This window comes from Sphaerodactylus townsendi, linkage group LG15 (assembly GCF_021028975.2).
Source record: "Sphaerodactylus townsendi isolate TG3544 linkage group LG15, MPM_Stown_v2.3, whole genome shotgun sequence".
In the NCBI taxonomy this organism is placed as follows: domain Eukaryota; kingdom Metazoa; phylum Chordata; class Lepidosauria; order Squamata; family Sphaerodactylidae; genus Sphaerodactylus; species Sphaerodactylus townsendi.
This window is the reverse complement of record NC_059439.1, coordinates 30,743,667-30,762,599: the sequence shown is the minus strand read 5'-3', so window position 1 is coordinate 30,762,599 and position 18,933 is coordinate 30,743,667. Positions and strand designations below refer to the sequence as shown.

Genomic DNA, 18,933 nt, shown 5'->3' with positions numbered 1-18,933 from the left:
CCCTGGATTAGCATTCCAGACATGAACGCTTTCCTCCCGCGTAATGCGCGCAGCCCCCCATGAGTCATGTATTTGCGGTACAGTATTCTCCTCAGCTCTCCTGCCCCTGGAAAAAACTCCTAATAAAAGGTGTGCCATAGGGACCAGAGCTCGGGCAGTAGAGATTAGCTAGATTCGACCTGTCAGCTGGCTTCTCTCCACTGGACTCCTGATATCAGCTGCGTCTCCCACGCCTATTCCTTATGCTCTCGAACGTGAAGCGACTTTCCCACTCTACGGTTAGGCGGGGAAGTCCTTCTGCAAGCCTTTTGCATGCATTTGATTGTTCTTGGCAGCCTTTTGGGTAGTGACCCAAGCAAGGCTAAGCAGTTTCTGATTCGCGCACACTCTCCCGAGACATTTCTGTGCCCCTTAGCGATTGCTGCTAAATTTTAGTGCCGTGAAAAAGCATCTTTGTTAAAACAAACATTCAAGGTGTCCTGGTCAATATTGGATGTGATCGGCTTCCTCCTTGCTCTTCCTGCCCCTTGTTCTTCGAAGCAGTCTTTCTGCGCCAGCCAGAAATGACAGAAAATTCCCTAGCACATGCAGGTTCCGCTAAGACTAAGTCAAAGCAAACGTGGCCGTGGCTCCTCTTCAACGTGAGGTGGGGAGGAGATGGAGAAGATGACATGCAGAGAGCACCTCTGTGCTGATCATGCCACTTTCTTGGCTTAGCCAGCACGGTGTAGTGGTTAAGAGCAGGTGCACTCTAATCTGGATAACCGGATTTGATTCCCCGCTCTGCCACTTGAGCTATGGAGGCTTATCTGGTGAGCCAGATTAGCTTGTGCACTCGAGCACACGCCAGCTGGGTGACCTTGGGCTAGTCACAGTTCTTCGGAGCTCTCTCAGCCCCACTCACCTCACAGGGTGTTTGTTGTGGGGGGGAGGGAAAGGAGATTGTAAGCCCCGTTGGGTCTCCTTACAGGAGAGAAAGGGGGGATATAAATCCAAGTTCTTCTTCTTTTTCTCTACCTCTTAATTTCTGGGGAAAAAAACAAGCAAACCCAAAATCTAGATATCAACAAGTCAAAAAAACTCATGGAGTTTTATTGTCCCTGGATAACTCCCAAGTAAATACCTCCTGCAGCCAGTGCAAGATCTGAGCTGTGTCTTGACTATGGTGGCAATGTATTCATTTGCTGTTACGTTCAAGAACTCAGGAGCCCTTAGTTCCATTGGAAACCCCCCCCCCCCATTACTGTCAATATTTGCGCTGGCGCAAGAAAAGACCCGGTGGCCTTTTGGGAGTGGGCACGTCATCGGAGTCGAGGTCAAAGAGGTCCCTGCCGGTCTTCATGATCTGCTCCTCCAAGACTTTGTGGCGCTTCATGTCGGACAACACCTTATCCAGGCGGGCCTCCCTCTTCTGGCTCTTCGCCAAAGTCCCTGAAAAGCAGAATAAAAATTAGGCTTTGTCAGACTTGGCCACAGGAACGAGTCAGCAGAGGGACAAGGCTTTCAAAGCGAGAGGCAGACCTCAATCGCAAAGCATCGCTGGGAAACCGTTTCACTCCGGTCCGACTTCCCTCCCAGTTAAGGAGCAGGAGGACATCTTGTTAGCTGTGGGCGTAAGCCTGGTTTCCCTTTTAACAACCTGAAAGTATGCCTCATAGACCAGGTTGTCTTGCCTTCTCCGCTTGTCTACTCTCCTACATCCAACAGCACCAAACGTTGCCAGCCAAGCTTTCCTTGCGGTGACCTGAACAGCTAACTCTGGTGTGGAGTGAAGCTCTACCTTGGATTCTTGGGATCAGAACAGGTTAGGGCAGCCCCCCCCCCCCCACACACACACACACACTTTTTTAAACCTGCGGGCATTTTTAGAATTCAGTCATGGCATGGTGGCCCCAGCGACAAGGAGGCGGAGCAAGCCCAAAAAACAATTGTCACAGCTCATCTTCAGCAATACAGTGGCAATGTTTGTGCTGCGGTGGCAGCAGCTGCTGGACCTGGCCCACCCACCCTTGCGGAGGGAGAGGTGGTATGCAAGGAAGGGAAGGGGAGTGAGAGGTGGCATGCAAGGGAGGGGAGGGGCCCAGCATCTGGATATGGCCCACCCACCCTAGCGGAGGGAGGGGGAGGGGAGGGGTGGTATGCAAGGGAGTGAGTGAGGGGTGGCATGCAAGGGAGGGGAGGGGGCCCGGCCTCTGGATATGGCCCACCCACCCTAGCGGAGGGAAGGGGAGGGAGGGGTGGTATGCAAGGGAGGGGAGTGAGTGAGGGGTGGCATGCAAGGGAGGGGAGGGGACCCGGCATCTGAACCTGGCCCATCCACCCTAGCAGAGGGAGGGGGAGGGGAGAGAGGGGTGGCATGCAAGGGAGGGGAGGGGGCCTAGCATCTGGATATGGCCCACCCACCCTAGCGGAGGGAGGGGGAGGAGAGGGAGGGGTGGTATGCATGGGAGGGGAGTGAGTGAGGGGTGGCATGCAAGGGAGGGGAGAAGACCCGGCATCTGGACCTGGCCCACCCATCCTAGCAGAGGGAGGGGGAGGGGAGAGAGGGGTGGCATGCAAGGGAGGGGAGGGGCAAAAAATTGCACTGCCAGTCAGAAGGCTTGCTTGGCAAAAGGCTGATTGGGCTCCACCCACACCCTAAAAAAACTTGGGAGGGAACCCAAAAGGTTGTTGATGAGCACCATGACACCCTTTTGGGGATTCCTGGCTTAAGGGGTGGTGAGGGGCAGGACTGCGGAACAGGAACAAAGGCAAGGTTAGCAGAGGCTGAACGAGGGTAACGACAGAAGCAGGGCCTCATGGGATACAGCAAGGAATGCCAAACCCCAATTCTCCGGAAAGGGCAGGAGTCCAGGAGGCCAGTGTAGAGAAGCATGGCTTTCCTGGGTCACATACCAGGGGTCCTCCGCCGATCGATCAAGGATTTTTTGGGTGAGATTGGCTCGTCGTCAAAGTCGAACTCTGTCGGCACGTGAGGCCTGGAGCAAAGAGAGAATCAGAATGAACACAGCCCCGCTCGATAGCGGCTCCCCGTCCTCCCTCCAGGTCCTTCCTCCCATGTCTTAATTCAGTGATGGCGAACCTTTTCGAGACCAAGTGCCCGAACTGCAACCCAAAACCCACTCATTTATCGCAAACTGCCAACATGGCAATTTCACCTGAATACTGAGGTTTTAGTATAGAAAAAACGGTTGGCTCCAAGGTGCGCATTACTTGGGAGTAAGCTTGGTGGTAGTCGGTGGCTTTGCTTTGAAGCAACTGTGCAACGCTTCGAATGGGTGAATCCACGACCCTAGGGAGGGGTTTTACTCCAGAAGCAAAACCCCATTGCCAAAAGCAACTGGAGCTTTTACTCCCAGGTAAAGGATTGTACTTTAGTTCTTCCCATGAAGATCAGTGGGGTTTAACATCGTTTAACAGGGTTACCTACACTGCTTCCCCAAAACCAGGTCTTAGGCTTAATGCTAATAATCTCCCTGAAATAATTACACTATTATCATATGATGAACTCTGTGCACGCGTGCCCACAGAGAGGGCTCTGAGTGCCACCTCTGGCACCCGTGCCATAGGTTCGCCACCACTGTCTTAATTCAAATACCCAGAGCCCCCGCTCTCACTTTTCTTCTTCCTCTTCTTCCTGATTGTCGGGCTGTCCGTCGGATTTATCCTCATCTTCACTGTTGGGCTCCGGGGTGGGGTTGCGTCGGGGCAAGATTTCCGCCTGGATCTCTAGCGTCCCCTGGGCAGCAATCTGTTCGTAGAGGCGCCGGATCTCCTCGGGGGGAGGCATCCAGTTGTCTGGGGAGTCCAGCTCCTCATCGCTGCACGGCACGCACCAATCCTCCTCGGCAGATTCGCCCCCCTCTCCCGCCTGTTCCCCCTCTGCTTCTGCAGGTGCCTCGTCTTGTTCCTCCGTCGGGGTGGCCAGCTCTGAGGCTGGCCCATCTTCTACTGCCAGGGACTGCATCCCCGAGGTCACTTCTCCTTCCTCCACAGCGCCGGCTTCCTCCATTGCTGCACAAGATGGAATACAACAAAAGTGAAGGCGAGGCTTCCCCGCTTAAAGCGCAATCCTGTGCGCAGTCCTTCAAATTTTGAGCCTCTCCCCGTGGCCTGATGGATGAGAAAGGAGATTCTTCTACACAGGGCCACTCACGTAGAAGAAGAAAAAGAAGAGTTTGGATTTATATTCCCCCCCCCCTTTCTCTCCTGTAAGGACACTCAAAGGGGCTTACAATTCCCTTTCCCTTCCCCCTCCCCACAACAAACACCCTGTGAAGTGGGTGGGGCTGAGAGAGCTCCAAAGAACTGTGACTAGCCCAGTGGTGGGATCCAAAAATTTTAGTAACAGGTTCTCATGGTGGTGGGATTCAAAACAGTGGCGTAGCATCAATGGGGTGTGGCAGGACACGACAGGGGCGTGGCCAGGCATTCCGGGGCCGGGGCATTCCTGGGTGGGGCTGTGGCAAGGATGCAGCCAGCCAAGCGCCTGTCCCATGGGCTGTGGAAACGAATGCACGCAGGGCTTAGGGCTGCCACGCACGCCGGTGCACCTCCCAAGCTAGATCGGCTTTAAGTTCTTATGCATATCTGCTGGAGAGGAAGGGCATAACTAAGGCAAAAATCACGTGGCAAAATCACCAATTAGTAACCCCCTCTCGGCACACACAAATAATTAGTAACCTACTCTCGGGAACCTGTGAGAACCTGCTGGATCCCACCTCTGGACTAGCCCAAGGTCACCCAGCTGGCATGTGCTGGAGTGCACAAGCTAATCTGGTTCACCAGATAAGCCTCCAAAGCTTAAGTGGCAGAGTGGGGAATCAGATGCAGTTCTCCAGATTAGAGCGTACATGCTCTTAACCATGACACCACACTAGCTCTCTAGAGCCACCTTGCCACACAAAAGGCCTAGCTATTTATTTAGCTTATGTATAGCCTTCCTTCTTCACTGAGTCTGAAGGCGGATTGCAGGGCAGAGAAGAAAAATGGTACTCATATGACATAAGACATCCAGTGTACCACAATTAATATCAGCAGCAATGAAAGCAGCACACTGCCTAAGGCAAAGCTATTGTGTGAACTTAATGCACTCATTGCTTATTGTGACCCAGCAGACCAAAAATGGTGCAGGCAGAAAAATACCTTTTATTAGGAGCTCTCAAAAGTGACAGGGAGATGAAATCTGAGTGTGCACAAGCAGTCTTGGGGGATGTGCCTTCTTAGAGGGTGAGCTCAGGCAGAGCCTATAGTGACTGAACATATGAAATCATTAGTTTTCAAGAAAACACCTGAAAGATTATACAGTGATGAATCTACAGTCCAATAGCCAAAGCAGATATGATATTGGGAGTTGCAAAAAGGAACTCTTTAAGGTTCCACTGGTTTAAAAAGCAGATGCATGCACCCTGGTTTTTAAAAAACAGGAATTCAATCACACAACACTCAGCCTCATATCTTGTTTGGCTTTTATGGTTATTTGCACCCATAAAATGAAGTCTGATTCTAACATACTTTGCTGGGTTTCATTATTGTACAATTTTAATTTCCCCTCCCCCCCCTTTCATGGCCCTCTACCTCATGGCCCTCTACATCTGGGACCTGCCATTCCTCCCTTGTGGGGAGAGAATTTTGAATATGGAGCTGCTGGACGCCATTTATATTTATATATATTTATGCTACTATTTTTATTGTATTTATGAGATTTAGCTTTTACTGTTTTATCGCTGCTTTTAAAGATTTAGCCATTTTATGTTATATTATGTTTATTTTTGTACACCGCCCGGAGCCCCTTGGGGATAGGGCGGTATAAAAATCTAATAAATAAATTTTAAAGTTGTATGTTGAAGACTATCATCAGTAGTATGTTGAAGACTATCATCATTTGTTACAGCGTAAGCCTTTGTGAGCTAGCTCATTAATGGATATACACTTTGCACATTGGGGGGAAAAATGACATCTGACATAAAACTAAGCTTTAGTACTGGAAAAATGTGTTGGTTTATAGGTTCGTAACTCTGGCGGATCCATATTTCTATCAGTCTTCGCCAACATGGGCCACCGGGCTGGACAGTGGCTTGCGGGAATTGTAGTTCATGAACATCTGGAGAGCCTCAGGTTGCAGACCTCTGGTCTAAGGACACCTGTTTAATTTTGCTGCTACAGACCAACCTGATTACTCCTTTGGAATTTTAATGTATACAAACCACTTTTCTGCTATACCATAAAGATAATATGAATTGCATTAGCAATGAAAATACAGAGCAACTTATTGTTTAAAATGCCACAAGCAGCTTTGCAGTTTACATAAATTCTCCTTCAAACTCTATACATGTCTTCCTTTTTCATAATGAATAACAAAACATCTCCAGCCAAGTGTAAGCTGGCCAATTAATACCCAAACTGAAATGTTTATTTAAAACACAAGTGCTCTTTTTTGGGGAGGAGGGATACATATCCAGTCTTAAGAAGAACTATGTAACTATCCAAAATATCTACGTTACAACAGCACGATGAAGCCACCATTAAGCACATCCCAAAATCTAGCAGAAAGAGTGAATGCAGGAGCTTTACGGCCGCCCTCTTGTGCACACTTACTTGGAAACAAGTTCCACTGAACTAGGTGGGGTTTACTTCTGAGTAGGGTCGATCTGTCATTGTAGGATGCGCGTTTTCGAGCTCACCTCCCAGCTCTTCTTCAGAGTTACGAGCTCAGCCAGGATAGGACTAAACAACCGCACCACCACTGAACTCGGCCCCGAGGACTTTCCACTCTTAAGCCACGCCGTGATTCAACCGCCTCCTGCAGGGAACTAATTACAGCCAGCGGAGCCCCGCACTTAAAAGGCGTCCTTCCCGAGAGGTGCCCAGACGACGGCGGACAGGGACTCAATCAGAGACGCTCTCCGAGACGCCTCCATCCAAAACCGGACAGCACAAGCCGAAGTCCGCACAATCGATCGTCGTCGCTCCGCTCCACGCATCCTCTGCTCCAAGCTCAAGAAAGTGGGAACATCTCGCCCAAGGCGCATGCGTCTCCTTTTTTAAACTTCCGGGCAGCAAGTCCCCTTTGCCGTCTGCTAAGTGTCCCCGCCTCCTCCGCTGCACCATGAAATCTTTCCCGTCAGCCTCCGCGGCACTTTTCCATGCCGGAAAACCTCTTTATTTCAAGCCCGTGCTTTCGCAACCTCTTCCCGCTTCAGTACGCATGCGTAGGGCCTTGTGGTAGCGCGCACGCGCATGCGTTAACCGCTTTCCCTGCCTATTGGCCCGTTTGGGGGGACGGGGCGGGCCGAGCGCCAAATACAAACGGGGGTTGGAGAATTTCGAATCGCTTCATTGTGTGGGAGCCGCTTTGGACGGAAGGAGCCGGAGAAAGAGGCCCATCGGGGTTTGCGCTCTCCTGCTTTTCCCTGCTGTCTTGCTCGGTAAGCTGCGTTGGGTTAAATGGAGCTGCTATTCTCCAGGTGGGGCCTGGAGATCTCCCGGAATTGCAAACTAGAGATCAGTTCCCCTGGAGCAGGGGTCTGCAACCTGCAGCTCTCCAGATGTTCATGGACTACAAATCCCATCAGCCACTGCCAGCATAGAGGGTGGCTGGGGAGAACGAGCTGTATGGCATTATATCCCACAGAGGCCCCGCCCCTTCCCAAACCCCGCCCTCCCCAGCCTCCACCCCCACATGCCCTATTCATTTCCTACCTTAGAACATGCTTATGAGTAAAGTAAAGTATATCTAGAAATTATCTGTGGGGTGGGGTTCAATCGGCGCCTGGAGCAACTTTCTCCCCAAGGGGAACCTGAAGCTGCTTACATCCTTCTGCTTCATTCTTACAACACCCCTGTGAGGTAGGTTAACGCTGGGAGTGTGTGACTGGCCCAAGGTCACCTGGTGAGGTTCCATGGCAGAGTGAGGATTCCAACCAGGGTTTCCAAGATCTAATCTGACACTTTAGCCGCTACGCCGTGCAGGCTTTCAGCTGGGATGGCTTAGGTCAGTGGTTCTCAACCTTCCTAATGCCGCGACCCTTTAATACAGTTCCTCATGTTGTGGTGACCCCCAACCCTAACATTTATCCATTTTACAGATGGAGAACACTGATGCAGAGAGGCGACCCCTGTGAAAGGGTCGTTCAACCCCCAAAGGGGTCCCAACCCCCAGGTTGAGAACCACTGGCTTAGATTGGCTCAGGTTCCTCTAGTAAAGAAGAAAATGTAGGTCTGTAAATGGCTTTGTGTGCTGGAACTGTATAAGTGAGGCAGGTGGGATGTTGAAATCTCCCTTGGCCCAGGGTTTCTTGAGCCTCTCCCTCACTTAGCCTGATCTATGGCACAAGATGGTTGTCGTGAGGCCAAAATGGAGGAAGAGAGAACAATGTTGTAAGTTGGTTTGGATGCCCACTGTGGGGGAGAAAGCAAGGTATAAATATTCAAGTACGTAAACATTGTTATTGAATAGTAAACTGAGTAGCTTTCCAGTTTCACATCAACGAATCACAATCAGATGCATGGTAGATGCTTCTTAGAGTATGGGGTTGAGCTGCTGGTTGTCCCGCTATCTTACTCCAAACTTTTTCTGATCATAGGTATTCATGACGACTAGTCAACGATTAAGTCAGGCTGAGTTCCGCCGAGTCCCTGTTAAAGCGCAAGCCCGAGTACGGGTTTGTGTGCGATTGCGCCCTGGTGTGGGAAATGGACAGGGTCAGAGTGCCCCATGTGTACGAGGCGTGGACTCCCACTCCCTGGAAATCCTCAACTGGAGAAATGAGATGGAGACGATGAAGTACCGGTGAGTTGGGCAGATAATTCAGAAGGGATCTATTCCTCCTGACCTGTACATCCCAGGTCAGTAAGTGAAATTTCTGACCCAAGGAAAGACTGACAGGACGCTGTGTTGACTTTGTCTGCTGCGGGAGGAGCCCCTACGGGTCTTGGCTTATGGGAAAGTACCAAAATGCACACTGGTGTCTCTCCAGACCAGTGTTTCCCAACCTTTTCGAGGTCAGGGTACCCTTGACCTCACTCTTGATATCTCACGGTACCCCTGCCGCCACCCTCCACCTTCCCCTCCCATTGCCCCTGCTTGCCACACACCCCACCTTCCCCTCCCAGGGTGAAGGGAAGCACTGGGGGTGGTGGTGGCTGCTGACCTTGTGGCAGGCCCTGCCCCATGGGCCAGCTCCATGTCCTTGCTGGCGCCGGTGGGAGACACCACAAAAATGGGGGAGGGCGGTAGTGTTGCTGCGGTACCCCTGGGACATGCTCACGGCACCCCAGGGTACCACGGAACCCTGGTTGAGAATGGCTGCTCCAGAGGAATGTTCTTTTGATGTCAGGGCTATGCTAGGGGAAGTGCTTGAAGGCTGGAAGTGACTTCAGGTTGCCTCTTCCTGGCCCTTGGACTCTATGGTGCTTTGTGTTCTCTTCCAACTCTATGATTCTACTTTAGGGGAAAACCAATGGGTTGCAATCGTGCCTCTTTTCTGACCAGGTTTGATGCCTTTTATGGTGAAAAAGCCACTCAAAACGACATCTACGTGGGATCAGTTCAGCCTGTCCTGAGCCATTTGCTGGAGGGGCAGAATGCCAGCATTCTGGCCTACGGGCCTACTGGAGCAGGTGAATATCGAACGGTGACAAATCTAGTTGTGGTGATGGCCATGCCGGCAGGGGCTGATGGGAATCGTAGTCCATATCATCTGGAGTGCCAAAGGTTCACCACCATGGGCAAACCAACCAGGAGGAGCTAGAGTTCTCCAGGGACGGTGGCCACCACCCCAGACTCTGCCTGCCGCTCTAACCCTTGCACTTCTGCGCCCACCTCCTGCCAACTCCCTGGCCCTGCTGGGCTCACCCAAGGCATTGGGGTGTGGTGACGATATGGCACCAGGAGACGCTGCTTTGGCCGGGAGGAAGTGGTCATTGCCCTTCCCTGGCCTAAAAGGGAAGGTAGGGCCATGAGCCGGGAAACCAATAGGGGATCTGATTGGGCCAGACAGGCATCCGTGGCCCACTGGGGGCATGGAGGGAGAGATGCCAGGGACGGGAAGGGGAGGAACAAGAGTATAAAAGGAGGAAGAAGGATGCAGGGGTGGGGGAGGGGAGATAGAGAGTCGGATGGAGAGTTAGAGGAGAAAGCCAAGAGGAGCTTAGGCCCAGTAGGAACAACTGAGTCTGGACTAAAGGGGTGGTGCACCAGCGTATGCTATCTGCCTTGGCCAGTAGGCTATCGCTAGCACCAGGAGCAGAGCCAGGGTGGAGCAGTGCCCTGGAGCCAATGTACCTGGGGCAAGTACGGGCTGAAGACCCCCTGGAAAAGGGAAAGAGGGACGGCACACCTCGTATATCTGAACTGGGCAAGGGGGCAGCCCCAAATGGAGGGAAGAAATAGTCTGGAATTTGGAACCAACGCAGAACTCTCCAGTAAAACTTCCTTTTCCACTTGTCCTTTCTCTCGCCAAAATGGCAGGTAAAACACACACCATGTTGGGGAGTCCGGATCAGCCGGGGATGATTCCGCGAGCACTTCGGGATCTCCTACAGATGACCAGGAATGCCTCAGGGGATGAGTGGAAGTACTCGATTTCCATGTCCTATCTGGAGATCTACCAAGAGAAGGTACATGACAATGATCTAGAGCTGTGCGAATGAGAACCGAACTGCAGTGGGGAGGAAGAAGTGGGAAGTGAGGGCTGCGGGAGAAGTTGGCATAGAACAAGTTTAGGAGAGAGAAGAAGAAAGAGTTGGATTTATATCCACACTTTCTCTCCTGTAAGGCGACTCAACGAGGCTGACAATCTCCTTTCCCTCCCCCCTCCCCAGAACAAACACCCTGTGAGGGGCTGAGAGAGCTCCAAAAAACTCTGACTAGCCCAAGGTCACCCAGCTGGCATGTGCTGAAGTGCACAGGCTAATCTAGTTCCCCAGATAGGTCTCCACAGCTCAAGCGGCAGAGCGGGGACTCAAACCTGGTTCCTCCAGATTAGAGTGCACCTGCTCTTAACCACTACGCCATGCTCCAGGCATCAGGGGAAAAGCAGTCTGCTGGCATATGAGAAGGGATAGCAGCCGTGCTTGTTTTAGTTCTCTTACATTGGGTTGAGAGGTACCAGCACTCCATCCTGGGCCTGGCTAGTCCTTTTTTCTTTCTACAGGTTTTGGATCTTCTGCAGCCCTCCCTCCGCGACCTGCCGATCCGGGAGGACCACAACCACCACATCCTGGTGCCTGGCCTGACGCAGAAGGAGATCAAAAGCTTCTCGGATTTTGAAAGTCTCTTCTTGCCTGCCAGCGCCAACAGGACTGTGGCATCCACGCAGCTGAACAAGCGCTCCAGCCGCAGCCACACCGTGCTGCTGGTGTGGGTGAGCCAGACCCAGGGCTGGCCCCCGTACGCCCGCCGTGCTGCCAAACTGTGCCTCATCGACTTGGCCGGCTCGGAGGACAACCGGCGGACAGGCAACCGAGGCCTGCGTCTGAAGGAGAGCGGAGCCATTAACACTTCGCTCTTTGTGCTCAGCAAGGTGGTGGATGCCCTCAACCAGGGGCTGCCTCGGGTGCCCTACAGAGACAGCAAGCTGACCCGTCTGTTGCAGGTAGCTGGGTTCTCTGGAGGGCCTGTGAATCTTATGGTTGCTGGGGCAAGGAAGTGGGGAGTTTCTCCTGGACGTTCTCTCTCCCTCTAGGATTCTCTGGGCGGCACCGCTCACAGCGTGATCATTGCGAACATCGCCCCCGACAAGCGGTACTACTTTGACACCCTCACGAGCCTCAACTTTGCCGCCAAGTCCAAACAGGTGGTGAATAAGCCCTTCACACAGGAAACGCTGCCAGATCAGGGTAAGGGAAAGCTGGAACAGAAGAGCTGTGGCAGAGAAGCTAAGATTCCTGGGTTATCTAGAGCAGGGGTAGGGAACCTGCGGCTCTCCAGATGTTCAGGAACTACAATTCCCATCAGCCCCTTCCTGCATGGCCAATTGGGGGGGGGGGGTTCAGGGTAAAATGCCGAAATGCTCCCCCCTGCAATCTTCCAGAGACAACTCTTTCTCACCTCCAGTGACCAAGAGACCTCATGCAGACTCCAGTGACTCGGATCCTGAGGCTAAGAAACCCTGCCTTGAAGAGGAGCGCCGAACGAAGTTGCCGGAGAAGCCGCTAAGGTCAGGCACCTAGTCTTTTAATGGGGATGGGTCTGTTTGCTGCACAGCTGGCCTCACTGCAGTTGCGTCGAGAGGGTGCCTGCTTCCAGACAGGAAGAGTTTAATTGAGAAGGAATGTGGCTTTGTGGTGGAAACTGGCCAAGGCCTGATCCAGAACCGTTGAGTCTTTTCTTTCCCCTGCCAGTTCCTTGATCCCTTTGGAGAATCTTGAGCCGGCTGTGGCCCAGCGGCTGTTGCGCCTGGAGGCCCTGGAAAAAGAGCACGCAAGGACTGGGAGTCATGGGCTGCCCCTCCTCAATACACCCCGCAAGGAGCGACAGGGCCTTGTGAAGCAGCTGGAAGAGACCAAGCTCAAACTGAAGGCGAGTCCCTTTTCTTTTTTTATTTTCCTCAAGCTGCAGCCGACCGACAGTAACTCTGTAGGGTTGTCAAAGCAAGATACGTTCAAGGAGTGGTTTGCCGTTGCCTGGGACCGTGCAGTGACCCATCCAAGTACTAACCAGGGCCAACTCTATTGAGCTTCTGAGATCTGGTGAGATTGGGTTCGCCTGGGTTATCAAGGGTTGATTCCGCACTTGCGTTATCGACCTAAGTTCGAGCTGCGTTCGACCTAAGTGCTCCGCACAACCACTGGGGTCGACGTGGTTTTGTACCAGCTTCGCCCCGGGTAACGGTCAAATTTCCGACTCCAGTTGGGAACTGCTACTTTTTCAGGGAACCACGCTCGAACTCAGCTCGATTCCAATAAAGTGCGGAATCTCTGGTGCCAGGAGTCCCCCATTCAGCCAATCACAGCTGAGTGTTTCGGGCATGCGTACAGCTGGCCAATCAAAAAACGCCACCTTCGTCCCTCTTCCTGTGGTAGTTTTTTAAATAACGTGTGTGGGGATAGACGGAACATGGCCGTAGAACAGCAGCCAATCGGAACGGAGCGGCAAAGAGGCACAGGATGATTCCACCTTCCGAGCTGGGATCAAGATGGTTGCAGTGGGGAACAACAATGGCTTCGACCTAGGTCAGAACCCTTCTCAGGGAACTGGGTCGAACCTATTTTACTCGTGTGCGGAATCGCCCAAGGTTCCCTTCCACAGAAACATCTATCTTTATTGTTTGGAGTTCTCCTTTCTCCTCCTCAGTGAAATAATTAACTGTGTATGTGTGAATAAAATAACATTCCTGACACTGATATATTACCCTGTAATCAATGTTAAAGAACTAACAATAATGTTCCTCTTTAATGCAAGCAGTTCCAAAATACGCAGCTGGCGGGCAGCCTCTTAGAAGTAAAGCGCTAAAGGGGGCGACGGCAATCTCTGGGTCATCACACCGTGCTAGGCTATGAGCCTGCTAGTAGCAATTGCTGATTCCACACAATGTCTCTTTGCAGGCTCTCGAAGAGAAACAGCTGGAGATGGAGGCCAGAGCTCACAGTAAAGCACGTGAGCCTGCTCTTCGGGTGCCTGTCAGACCCCGAAAAAAGGCAGTGGTACTGCCCCTCCAGAAAGGTAAGCATGCTTGATGGTCCTGAGTCCAGACTCTTTCTCCTCTTTCTTATGAGGTTCAAGCTCCCTTTCTCTTTCTGTCCAGTTCAGACACCTGAGAAGACACAGGAGGAAGACGCTGTTGCCATCATACAACAGAAGAAGAGAGGACGGAAGAAGAAGGTGTTTTCTTTTAACATTTGCTTTCCTGCCCCATTTTCTTCAAGTTCCTATACCAGTGGTGGCGAACCTTTGGCACTCCAGATGTTATGGACTACAATTCCCATCAGCCCCTGCCAGCATGGCCAATTGGCAGGGGCTGATGGGAATTGTAGTCCATAACATCTGGAGTGCCAAAGGTTCGCCACCACGGTCCTATACCTTCCTTGTGCTCCCGTTTCCCCCCCCCCAGATTGTTTTAGACATCTATTTATCTTTTTGATTCATCTTGTCTTTTTAATTACTTGTATCTTATCTGCTAATCCATAGGTGTCAAACCCGCGGCCCTCCAGATGTTATGGACTACAGTTCCCATCATCCCCTGCCAGCATCATGCTGGCAGGGGATGATGGGAACTGTAGTCCATAACATCTGGAGGGCCGCGGGTTTGACACCTGTGTCTAATCTATGACCATAACAAAGACTGAGCGAGTGGGCCATCTCACCCCACTTCTCCCTCTTGACAAACGAGCAGGTGTCGACCTCCAGCTGTGAAAACGAAACTCCCACTGAATGGGAGGTGGCGTTGCGGCCTGACCTGCTGGCTCGGGGCAAGGAGAACATCTTGGCCCTCCTGAACACAGGCTCAGAGAAAGATCTTACGGCTCTGCACCGGATTGGCAAAAAGAAGGCTCGCCTCATTGTGGCCTGGAGGGACCGCCACGGGTTGTTTGAAAAGGTGGGTCGATGCCACTGAGATGGAGCTGCTGCTTCAGAGGAGGAACAGCTGTTCAGGCAGGAACCCCTGTGTGGACTTTAGCCTATTGCCTTAATAGGTAGCACAGTCCTGGGTCACTGCTTCAAAAGCCAGTGTGGCTCGCTAGTTTATTTATTATCTTTTTAGACCACCCTCTCCAGTAGGCTCACGGCGGTGTACATCATAATTTAACATATAAAATAAAACAAAACAGTAATTCAGTCTGTAATTTAAGTTTAAATGAGTTGCGTTGGGAATACCTAGGCCAGTGATGGCAAACCTTTTCGAGACGGAGTGCCCAAATTGCAACCCAAAACCCACTTATTTATTGCAAAGTGCCAATATAGCAATGTACCCTGAATACTGAGGATTTAGTTTAGAACAGGGGTCTGCAACCTGCGGCTCTCCAGATGTTCATGGACTACAATTCCCATCAGCCCCTGCAAGCATGGCCAATTGGCTATGCTGGCAGGGGCTGGTGGGGCATGATCCATAATTTTATCTGAAAAACCCACAGATGAAACCCACAATTTAAAGAAAAAATGGTTGGCTCCAAGGTGCGTGTTACTCAGGAGTAAGGTTGGTGGTAGTCAATGGCTTTGCTTTGAAGCAACCGTGCAACTCTTCCAACGGGTGAATCATGACCCTAGGAGGGTTTACTCAGAAGCAAGCCCCATTGCCAGCAACCGAGCTTACTTCCAGGTAAAGGATCGCGCTTTAGTTCTTCCCATAAAAATCAGTGGGGTTTAACAGCGCTTAGCAGGGTTACCTTCACTGCTTCCCCAAAACTAGGTCTTAGGTTTAAAGCTAATAATCAAGCCCAGCAACCCAGGCCAGCCTAGATATGTGGGGGGGGGGGGCACTGTTTGCACGTGCCCACAGAGAGGGCTCTGAGTGCCACCTCTGGCACCCGTGCCATAGGTTCGCCAACACTGACCTAGGCTAAGACTCTATGATTGGGTGGCCTGGATCTAGCCACTCCTTCTAAGCACCACTCACCTCACAGGAGATTTTTAAAAAAGAAAACTACATCCGCTGCTGGGGAAGAGTGGGATAAAAAACAATAGTCCCAAACTAGGGAGTCAGCATGTTTTGATCAGCAAAGCTGTTCTTGATTAGAGGGGAGCTGGATTCAAATCCCACTGTCTGCGCAGCCTTGACTATGTTGACTTATAGACAGCTGCGGATGACAGAAGACACAGTTTCCAGAATGCTATCCTCCACTTAGAGGGAGAGATTTAGAAACTGTTAAAAGTTCTCCACTTCCACTGGAATAATGCACCTTCTTGGCCACAGCCTTTTGCCAGAGATCGTCTTCCTTATTCCCAAGACCACACCTGACCTATGGTAGTATCCTTGATGCAGACGCTGTGTGTGTTCCAGGCGTGTCTCATTCTGTGCGCTTCTTCTGCCATGCCTAGACCTGCCCACCTCTAATTTGGCAGCTGTGTAAACGTCCCTGCATCTCTTCCCAGGTTGAAGACTTCGAAAAAATCGAAGGGGTCTCCACCAAGCAAGCCGCTTCCTTTATACAGGTGCGTTTTCAACTTTGTTGACATGAATTATTAAGGTTGACAATCCACCATAGTCTGTACTAGCTGTCTTTTGGATAAGACAGAATAGATTTTTGTGGCACCATCCCTGGGGTTCAGTCCTGAACTATGGAAGTGGGTCTTTTCCCAGTAATTTTCAGTAGAATCTGGCCGGCACCATTGTTTGCATCGCACTTCTGTGGTCCCGACAAGTCCAGTTTGTTTCTGACAGCTGGAATGCTCTCACCGTTGCAAACTAACTAGGCTAATTTGAGGTCTCAAAGGGTGTATGTTGCACTCAGCGGTCCTGTGGTGGAGAAGTTAATCTTTACACCCAAGAACTCCCATAGCAAAGAGGCTAACGGAAAAGGGACATAGATTGCACAGCTTAAAAGCAGAAAGGGGCACCAGGATGTAATTTATACTGGAGATTCCACCTAAGCAGAAAAAACAATTGCTGCTAACCTGCCTTCCATTGAGGACCTGTATACTGCACGGGTCAAAAAAAGGGCTGTGAAAATATTTACTGATCCCTCGCATCCTGGACATAAACTGTTTTAACTCTTACCCTCTAAACGTCGCTACAGAGCACTGCACACCAAGACAACTAGACATAAGAACAGTTTTTTCCCGAATGCCATCACTCTGTTAAACAAATAATTCCCTCGATAATGTCAAACTATTTATTATATATTTATTATATAATTACTGCACTACTTTTTTCATCATTCCTATTACCCATCTCCTCCCAATTATGACTGTATGACTATAGCCTGTGCTGACATTTCATTTTATTTTATGATTTTACATTTTATGTTTTTATTACTATTGATTGTTTCCTGATTGCTTACTAGACCTATATGACAATCATTAAGTGCTGTACCTTATGATTCTTGACAAATGTATTTTCTTTTATGTACACTGAGAGCATATGCACCGGAGACAAATTCCTTGTGTGTCCAATCACACTTGGCCAATAAAGATTCTATTCTATTCTATTCTAAACATCAGGAAAAACTTCCTGACAGTAAGGGCTGTTCGACAGTGGTATGCACTACCAGGGAGTGTGGTGGAGTCTCCTTCTTCGGAGGTTTTTGAAGAGAGGCTGTGGGGCCATCCGTCAGGAGCGCTTGGATTGTGTGTGTCTGCATTGCAGGGGATTGGACTTGATGGCCCTTGGGGTCTCTTCCAACTCTATGATTCTATTACTCCTGAGTCACTGTTTACAAAGGTGTTCCTAAAAAGCTCAAGGATTTGTATTTAGAAGCAGAGGGGAGGACGAGTTCAAAAATGGGAACTGTGGAGGATCCCTTTGTGTGGTAGGCCATGTGACCTACTTGTGTGCATGAGAAGACGTGAGAGACGTAAATTGTTTTAACATATGTGTTTTCCCTTTTCTCTTCCTCTCTGCTCCCACCTTTCTTTTCAGGCAAATATCCTCAGCAGTCTTGGAAACATTAAGCCACTGAACTGATCCTGCAACCTTGGTTTTTATTAACAATGTATTTGGTCTAAATTAATTTTTATGTGTTTAAATGAAAGTGAAGTACAAAATTCTGTATGTTTATCATTTTGCATGCCTCTGGATCACAGGTGTCAAACTTGTGGCTCTCCAGATGTTATGGACTGCAGTTCCCATCATTTCTCCTTCCGTCTCTTTTATATGTAATTCAATACACTCGTTATTATAAAAGAGGAAAATATAGCCTAAAGTGAAATTCTCTAATTTTATTAAGTAGCTATTTGACCATGTGATTTTCATAAGGAATCTCTAACCAAAGATGTTCTTGTGGTGTCAACTATACAATCTGAGATTTGATAAAAGTCAAATGTTTGGGACAGAAGTCAAACCTTGACCTTCTTCATTTGGTATCTGAAAGAGCACTATACCGGGGGAGGAATACGGAAAAGAGGGAATCTGCTTTTATGAAGGGGCAAACTTGTAAAGTAAAGGCCTTTGAAAGTATACATGAACGCTGACTCTCCACTATTACAGGAACTGGGCTTTGATAGAGAAGAAACAGAATAAACAGCAGGTGGTTTTAAGAAGTTAATTCAGATTCTCTAGCAATAAAAATGCATTCTGACAAATACAACCACTCTCTTTAAAATAACAAAAACCTGAAGACCTAAGCATACTGTCTTGATATTCAGGCCTATTAAATTTTGCCCAGGTACAGCATTTGAAGGAGGCAGAAAACCATTAAACTTTCTAAGCATCCAAAGAAGTGGGCTCTAGTTCACAAAGTTTATGCCCGCATACAGATTGTTAGTCAGCAAATCACCTCTTAATTCCTACACACAGCGACAGAACTGTTGTGGCATAAGAGTGGAGGTGTGTGGGTTGGTTAATGCAGGTATGTTGTCCAAAGAAGGCACAAATTCTGGCATCTTGTTGTAAATTCAGTCTTGGCACTGGACGAAAATCCATTGTGTGTGTATATGTGTGTGTATACACACACAAAACTAGTAGGATCTCTTTGCAATGGCTGTGGGGCAGAAAATCTATTGTGTATGTATGTGCACACACTAACATATGTATACACAGGGGTCAAAAGACATCTGGAGTTGGGTGAGGCTGTGAGAATCCACAGTATGTGTGTGTACACACACACACACACACAAAGAGTAGGACCTCTACGCCATGGCTGTGGGGCCTGCAGAAAGCTGCAAGAGATTCGTGCCTTTTAAAGGGAAGGGCTCTTTTGCATGCCTCTGGATCATAGGTGTCAAACTTGTGGCTCTCCAGATGTTATGGACTGCAGTTCCCATCACCCCCTGATGGGAACTGTAGTCCATAACATCTGGAGGGCCGCGAGTTTGACACCTATGCCTGGATCTTG

General features: G+C 50.0%; 2 protein-coding genes across 5 annotated transcripts; one reads left to right on the top strand and one right to left on the bottom strand.

The window, feature by feature from the left end:
• Positions 1 to 1,057: 1,057 nt before the first annotated feature.
• Positions 1,058 to 7,115, bottom strand: PAGR1 (PAXIP1 associated glutamate rich protein 1). 4 transcript variants are annotated; one of them, XM_048517940.1, is made up of 5 exons: positions 6,598 to 7,112; positions 5,146 to 5,255; positions 3,618 to 4,014; positions 2,896 to 2,978; positions 1,058 to 1,431 (listed from the first exon to the last, which is right to left on the bottom strand). In XM_048517940.1, the coding sequence occupies exons 3-5, from the start codon at positions 4,010 to 4,012 to the stop codon at positions 1,247 to 1,249; spliced, it is 663 nt and encodes a 220-aa protein (XP_048373897.1). In that variant the 5' UTR covers positions 4,013 to 4,014; positions 5,146 to 5,255; positions 6,598 to 7,112; the 3' UTR covers positions 1,058 to 1,246. The 4 variants fall into 4 exon arrangements, with proteins under 4 accessions (XP_048373897.1, XP_048373900.1, XP_048373901.1 ...); XM_048517943.1 differs by having other exon boundaries at positions 6,684 to 7,112; XM_048517944.1 differs by lacking the exon at positions 5,146 to 5,255 and having other exon boundaries at positions 6,684 to 7,115.
• A 15-nt stretch (positions 7,116 to 7,130) lies between these two features.
• On the top strand, positions 7,131 to 17,802 carry KIF22 (kinesin family member 22). The gene is made up of 13 exons (XM_048517939.1): positions 7,131 to 7,427; positions 8,586 to 8,791; positions 9,494 to 9,621; positions 10,472 to 10,620; positions 11,157 to 11,597; positions 11,688 to 11,841; positions 12,059 to 12,161; positions 12,346 to 12,523; positions 13,549 to 13,666; positions 13,749 to 13,825; positions 14,337 to 14,540; positions 16,034 to 16,093; positions 17,520 to 17,802. Exons 1-13 carry the CDS (start codon positions 7,146 to 7,148, stop codon positions 17,562 to 17,564), a joined length of 2,145 nt encoding a protein of 714 aa, XP_048373896.1. The 5' UTR covers positions 7,131 to 7,145; the 3' UTR covers positions 17,565 to 17,802.
• Positions 17,803 to 18,933: the final 1,131 nt, after the last annotated feature.